The sequence below is a fragment of the Gadus chalcogrammus genome, chromosome 16, assembly GCF_026213295.1.
Source record: "Gadus chalcogrammus isolate NIFS_2021 chromosome 16, NIFS_Gcha_1.0, whole genome shotgun sequence".
Taxonomy (NCBI): Eukaryota; Metazoa; Chordata; class Actinopteri; order Gadiformes; family Gadidae; genus Gadus; species Gadus chalcogrammus.
Genome location: NC_079427.1, coordinates 8,098,648 through 8,106,147, shown reverse-complemented (window position 1 = coordinate 8,106,147; position 7,500 = coordinate 8,098,648). Strand labels below are relative to the sequence as shown.

General features: G+C 49.2%; 1 protein-coding gene across 1 annotated transcript in view; it reads left to right on the top strand.

Annotated features, from left to right (window-relative positions):
• Positions 1-7,500, top strand: part of LOC130405334 (spectrin beta chain, non-erythrocytic 1-like) — a 24,626-nt gene that overhangs the window by 15,380 nt on the left and 1,746 nt on the right. The window contains exons 5-12 of the mRNA XM_056610393.1: positions 1,830-1,921; positions 2,830-2,910; positions 3,056-3,171; positions 3,732-3,844; positions 4,340-4,527; positions 5,721-5,838; positions 6,053-6,211; positions 6,581-6,883. Coding sequence (XP_056466368.1) covers positions 1,830-1,921; positions 2,830-2,910; positions 3,056-3,171; positions 3,732-3,844; positions 4,340-4,527; positions 5,721-5,838; positions 6,053-6,211; positions 6,581-6,883 — 1,170 coding nt within the window. The remainder of the gene's footprint in view (positions 1-1,829; positions 1,922-2,829; positions 2,911-3,055; positions 3,172-3,731; positions 3,845-4,339; positions 4,528-5,720; positions 5,839-6,052; positions 6,212-6,580; positions 6,884-7,500) is intronic.

The following is a 7,500-nucleotide window of genomic DNA, read 5'->3' as shown; positions in this document are numbered from 1 at the left end:
CTCTCTCTCTCTCTCTCTCTCTCTCTCTCTCTCTCTCTCTCTCTCTCTCTCTCTCTCTCTCTCACCCTATCTCTCTCTCTCTCTCTCGCTCACCCTCTCTCTCTCTTACCCTCTCTCTCTCTCTCTCTCTCTCTCTCTCTCTCTCTCTCTCTCACCCTATCTCTCTCTCTCTCTCTCTCTCTCACCCTATCTCTCTCTCTCTCTCTCTCTCTCTCTCTCTCTGTCTCTCTCTCTCTCTCTCTCTCTCTCTCTCTCTCTCTCTCTCTCTCTCACCCTATCTCTCTCTCTCTCTCTCTCTCTCTCTCTCTCTCTCTCTCTCTCTCTCTCTCTCTCTCTCTCTCTCTCTCTCTCTCTCTCTCTCTCTCTCTCTCTCACCCTCTCTCTCTCTCGCTGTGTTGTGAAAGTTAGCTTTGCCCCGTCAGCAGAGAGGGATTGGCCTCTGCAGTATCTGCACCGCCGTAGAATGAGAGAGAAAGAGAGAGAGAGAGAGGGAGAGAGAAAGAGAGAGAGGGAGCGAGAAAGAGAGATAGATGGAGATAAAGGAAGAGAGACAAAAATAATCGAATAAAGGGAGAGACATAAAGCAGCAGAGGACGAGGTAATCCATTTGTATCTTCAAAACCCCAAAGCAAATAACGACCCACACGCGGTGTTATTTGACGTTGCTACAATCACTGTAGCCTTTATCTTTTAGCTAGGCGTCCTTGCCCCATACAAGGGTTTGTATGCGTGTCTAGCGACACGCATCTTTGTGTGTTAGTCTGTGGGTGCCTTTGTGTGTCTGTATGTGTGTGTGTGTGTGTGTGTGCGTGTGTGTGTGGTGCGTGTGCATCAATGTTTGCAGACCTGGATCGAGGGTGCATTTCATTCTTCCAATGGGAAAATGAACCGATAAAATGCACTTGATGGGCATATTTCCCAGAATATATAAATAAAGATTCAAACATTGATCCCTATCAGGAATCCAGATCACTAAAAGTATAGGAACTTGATCATGTTGAACGGCTACATTTAAAACAGTTTTGCTGTGAATGTAGTTATGAGGTATTGAAGATTCAACATTAACTTGTTTATGTTTGTATGTGCTTGTGTGGGTGTGTGTGTGTGTGTATGTGTGCTCCAATATCTCCGATCATGTCACTGTCATGTGATTGGTCGAATGGTCACAATCACACATGACATCACGTTAGAGGATCTTTCGTTTTCTTACACCAAAATTATTTTCATTTTTTGATAATTATTATAAACAGAATATTATTCAGCCTCAACAGACAATACTATCTTAAAGACACGTCCTTCTATATACAAACAAAGAAACTGAACACTTGTAAGGGAAAGCATATTGAAATCTGGTTGATTCAAAGGCAATGTGGGGTCATCACATCAGCAATCTCTTGGCTCTGAACTGATATCCTTCTGGATGTGTCTGTGTGTTTTAATCTATTCTTGCCGCTTTGAGCTGATGTCTACGCGTGTGTGTTTGTTTTTGTGTGAGTGTGTGTGTGTGTGTGTGTGTTTGAGTGTGTGCACGGTGTGTGTGTGTGTGTGTGTGTGTGTGTTTGTGTGTGTGTGTGTGTGTGTGTGTCGAATTGACGTGCGTGCCTCTATGTCTGTGTTTTCATCTAATCTGGGGACTCTGAGCTGATGTCCTTGTGTGTGTATATGTGTGTGTGTGTGTGTGTGTGTGTGTGTGTGTGTGTGTGTGTGTGTGTGTGTGTGTGTGTGTGTGTGTGTGTGTGTGTGTGTGTGTGTGTGTGTGTGTGTGTGTGTGTGTGTGTGTGTGTGTGTGTGTGTGTGTGCGTGCGTGCGTGTGTGTGTGTTCAAATCAGATCCAGGTGATCAAGATCGAGACGGAGGACAACAGAGAGACGCGTTCTGCCAAGGATGCCCTGCTGCTGTGGTGCCAGATGAAGACGGCAGGGTGAGCTGCTCGCCGCCCACAGAGGACGAACCATAGAGACGCACACGCTCCCTCGTTTACTGTTAGGGATCCGATATAATCACAATTATCTATCCAAAGCGACTTACACCGGTTAATACACACATTGACACACCGACGGCAGAGTCAACCATGCAAGGCGACAGCCAGCTCGTCAGGAGCAGTTAGGGTTGGCCTGATCCCATTTCTACCCCTTACCCCTTCCCCCTACCATTTCTACCCCTACCCTAAGGGGAAGGGGTAAGGGGTAGAAATGGGATCGGGGCCCAATCCCATTTCTACCCCTTACCCCTTCCCCTTACCCCTTCAAAACAAGGGGGAAGGGTAGGGGGAAGGGGTAAGGGGTAGAAATGGGATTGGGCCTAAATGTGTCTTGCTCAGGGACACATACACTCAGCTACGAGGAGCTGGGAATCTAACTCGCAACCTTTCGGTTACAAGACAACTGCTCTACCTCCTGAGCTAACCCGACCCCAGATATCTACCCAACAACAAACTGCATTTTATCGTAGGGTTTGGACTGGACCAGACGTGACTAGATGAGACTGGACTTGTCCAGGGTTGTATAGTCTAGTATGATCTAGTCTAGCCTAGTCTCGTCTCGTAGTCTCGTCCGACGAGACTACGAGACGAGACTAGGCTAGACTAGATCATACTAGACTATACAAGACTAAACTGGAGTAGACTAGAGCAACCGGTTTTCAAACTGTGGGTCGTGACCCATTTATGGTTGATCCAGTACGAGGGTGGGTCGTGGCTCGGATCTCTGCGCTGTGGTGCTGATGTATAATGATAATAATACAGCATAAGTATGTATTATGCTGATGATGCGGAGTGAATGCAGTTGTTTTGGTTGCAGGTTTTCAATTTTCCCATTGCATTGTTCCCAGGTATTCTGAGGTGAACATCCAGAACTTTACCACCTGCTGGAGAGATGGCCTGGCCTTCAACGCCCTCATTCACAGACACAGGTGCTGTGGACCCACACACACGCGGGCTAGCCCGCTGGATGCTAGCCAACCCAATACAGCTATGATCAAGGCTCCCAGTTCGACCGTGAATACGTCCGCTAAGTTAAACCCACCAGCCTTTCCCCTGTGCTTGTGTGTCCCACAGACCGGACTTGATAGAGTTCAACAAGCTGACGCGCTCCAATGCCACTCACAACCTCCAACAAGCCTTTAATATCGCAGAGCAGAGCCTGGGACTCACCAAGCTCCTGGACCCCGAAGGTAAGCTGGTGTTCCCGGGTTCAGTCGGTCAGAACCCCCCCCCTGGTCTTGAGCCGGGCCCTGACTCAGCCCTGTCCGCTACAGTGGGCATGGAGACCATTCATGGCTCAGGGGGACAGCCTGCCTGGTGTGAAAAACAGGATGATTGTGGACGATAGAAAGTACCCTCAAAGTGACTGAGAGCAGTAGTACACTGTGTTTGTGGTTTCTATTAAGTATTTAGTTAGAAGACACTTTTTCCAAAACTATTCACAGTGAATAACTCAATTTAATCTGTAATCGGACTGATATAATCTATAGTCAAATTTATGAATTTTGTGATCTGATTAATGTCATTTATTATCAGACTAATGTTATCTATTATCGGACTAATGTAATATGTAATCTGTAATCCGACTATCCAATGTATTCTGTAATCTGATTTATGGAATCTTTTGTCTGACTAATGTAATCTAGAATCTGACCAATATCATGTGTATCTGACTAATGTAATCTGTAATCTGACCAATGGCATGTGCATCTGACTGATGTATCGAGTGGCTCCTTGCGTTCCGGTCCAGATGTGAACACAGAGAACCCTGATGAGAAATCCATCATCACCTACGTGGTCTCCTACTACCACTACTTCTCCAAGATGAAGGCCCTCATTGTGGAGGGCAAGAGGGTTGGCAAGGTAACGTGTACACACACACACACACACACACACACACAAGCACAAACGCACCCATATACGCGCACACGCACACACATACACACGGAGACGCACGCACACACATACACACACTAATTGATGGAAAGAGTTATACACATTAATGTGTGCTTCAACACACACTCTTAATTTATTTCTCTCTCCATCACTGTCATCTATTTGACAATATTGTATGCAATATTATATTATGAAAATATAATAAAGTATTAAGACACACACACAAAACACAAAGAAAACCTCATCAATTACACATGTAAGAGAAAAGCATACCTACTGTTTAAAGGATAAATGATAAATGAACAGAAAGATAGACAGATTGTTTGAAAGATAGATAGGTAGATAGACAGACATCAGACAGACGGACGGACGGACGGACGGACGGACGGACGGACGGACGGACGGACGGACGGACGGACGGACGGACGGACAGAAATAACTGTAACAACACACTGGTTCCAGGTCCTTGAGAACTGCGTAGAGGCGGAGAAGATCGTGAACCGCTACGAGGGGCTGGCCTCGGACCTGCTGGACTGGATCGAGAAGACCATCGCCGTCATCAGCAACCAGAAGTTTGCCAACTCCCTGACGGGCGTACAGCAGCAGCTGCAGGCCTTCACCACCTACTGCACCATCGAAAAGCCCATCAAGTAGGCAGACGTTCTGGGTGTTCTCCTGCCGGAGGTTCACATCGATCAAACCCCCTCGGGGACTAGCCCAGCAGGAAATGGAGGGGCTGTAGTTTCCCTGTTTTGTTGGCAGGAGATGCTGGAGACTACATCATCAGAGACAATTGACAGCCATAGATAAAAGCGCACTTTCAGCGCTGAAGGCTTTCAGTGTGGTCAGCAGAAGAAAAAACATTGTCTGCTTTTGGTCGTTTCATGACAATAATATGGAATTATATCGGCATAGTTGTTATAATGTTGCCAGAGTAGCAGTACGATCAATGTAATCATACTTCATTTATAGTTGTATCTGTCCTGGTACCCTGCAAACCCACCAAAGAAACTCACCCACCACAATGTACTAATCTACAACTTGGGCTTCCCTGAGGATATCATGGATGCACAAACGATGGGAGCCATTGTTGTCAACAAGACATCAATAGACTTTATGGATCACGGTTAGGTATACACACTTCTGCATAGGCTCACAGGATAGTCTCTGTCACAGCGCCCCCATCAGGCAGAGGGGGGCTTCAGGCATAACAGAGGCGGTTAGATCTCAGCACATGTGATGCATGCCTGCAGCCACGCAATTTGTGAACGCGTCAGTCTAGTCTACTTTACACCCTGGTCTTAGCCAAGCTCCGGGTGCTGTGTCCAGCATGCTAAGAATCTGCACCACACACACACATACACACACACACACACACACACACACACACACACACACACACACACACACACACACACACACACACACACACACACACACACACACACACACACACACACACACACACACACACGCAGACACACAAACACACACTGTGCTGTTTGAGTCATAGCCATGCTACTGCCATGTGTCATCTCCAATGCACGTACACACCCACGCATGCACACACACACACACACACACACAGATTAGAAAGCAATATGTTTCATAGCACACTGAGTCAGGGAGCTATTGGTTCTGGTCTGAGGCCCACTTTTGCCTTCTGGGCAGACAGAACACACACATACCCACATACGTACACAAAAGCACCTACACACACATACACAAAGACGCACACACATGCACACATGTAAACAGGACATTAATGGGACCAAACACAAGCTGGGGCACAGCTTGAGCCTTTCATTATCCACGTTCACGTTCCCTCTCTCTCTTCCTCCAGGTTTCAGGAGAAGGGGAACCTAGAGGTCCTGCTCTTCACCATTCAGAGCAAACTGAGGGCCAACAATCAGAAGCCATACGTTCCTCACGATGGAAAACTAATTTCCGACATAAATAAGGTGCGCGAGGAAATGATCATATTCTAATATGATGTTTTTTTTTTTAAAAAAAAAAAACAATTTTTTTACAAAATTAGAATAAAATTGGATAAGCATTTTCTTTTTTTTATCTAAACATGATTGAAACCTTTACCCATTTCACCTGTACGCCCCCAACTGGCTGACGGTAGAATTACATCCATGTTCTGCATTGTCTCATTCACCACACCTTCAGGCGTGGGAGAGGCTGGAGAAGGCGGAGCATGAGAGGGGCGTGGCCCTGCGCAAGGAGCTGATTCGCCAGGAGAAGCTGGAGCTGTTAGCGCAGAGGTTCGACCACAAGACCACCATGAGGCAGGCGTGGCTCAACGAGAACCAGAGGCTGGTCTCACAGGTGAGGGACACGAACCCAGGACCACCAGCTCGGGTCCGCAAACAAATGGAGTAACACTGTCTCAACTAATGCCTCCTCCCATCTCTCCCACCTCCTCATCACCTCCCCTCCTCCCATCCCTCCCACCCCTTCCTCTCCTCCCCTCCCACCTCCTCTCCTCACATCCCACCCCTCTTTGTCTCCCCCCTCCTCCCACCCTCCCATCTCTCCCACCCCTTCCTCCCCCTCTCCTCCCCTCCTTCTCACCCTCCACTCCTCCTCCTCCCCTTTCCTCCCTCTCCTCCCCCTCCTCCCTCTTCCCACCCCTCCCACCTCTCCCTCCTCTTCCTCTGCTCTCCTCCCCTCTCCTCCCCCCTTCTCCTTCCCCAGGACAACTTTGGCTACGACCTGCCGGCGGTGGAGGCGGCCATGAAGAAGCACGAGGCCATCGAGGCGGACATCGCCTCGTACGAGGACCGCATCGGCGTGGTGGTGGAGCTGGCCGGGGAGATGGAGGCCGAGGGCTACTACGACATCCGCCGCATCCTGGCGCGCAAGGAGAACATCTTGGGCCAGTGGGGCCTCCTGAAGGAGCTGGTGGTGGGCCGCAAGGCCCGGCTGGAGCAGAACCTGGCCCTGCAGAAGACCTTCCAGGACATGGTGTACATGATCGACTGGATGGAGGACACCCAGGTACCCACAGGGAGATGTAGGGGACCGGAGGGGACTGGAGGAGACTGGAGGGGACCGGAGGAGACTGGAGGGACCCAGAGGGAACTGGAGGGGTCCGGAGGGGACCGGAGGGAACAGGAAGGAACCAGAAGGAACCGGAGGGGACCGGAGGGGACCGGAGGGAACCGGAGGGAACCGGAGGGAACAGGAAGGAACCAGAAGGAACCGGAGGAGACTGGAGGGGACTGGAGGAGACTGGAGGGGACCGGAGGAGACTGGAGGGGACTGGAGGGAACTGGAGGGACCCAGAGGGAACCGGAGAGAACAGGAAGGAACCAGAAGGAACCGGAGGAGACTGGAGGGACCCAGAGGGAACCGGAGGGGACTGGAGGGACCCGGAGGGACCGAAGGGGACCGGAGGGAACGGAGGGGACTGCAGGGACCCAGAGGGAGACATATATATTTTAAGAATTTTGAGGATTTGAATAATGGAATATTTTGCAAATATTTATTAGTTGGGATAAGATTAAATCCAATATGCGATTTCAAAGTTCATCAATGTCTCAACACTTCTCCTCCCCCTGTTCTCTCCTCTCCCTCTCGCTCTCCCTCCTTCTCTCCCTCCCGCTCTCCCTCTC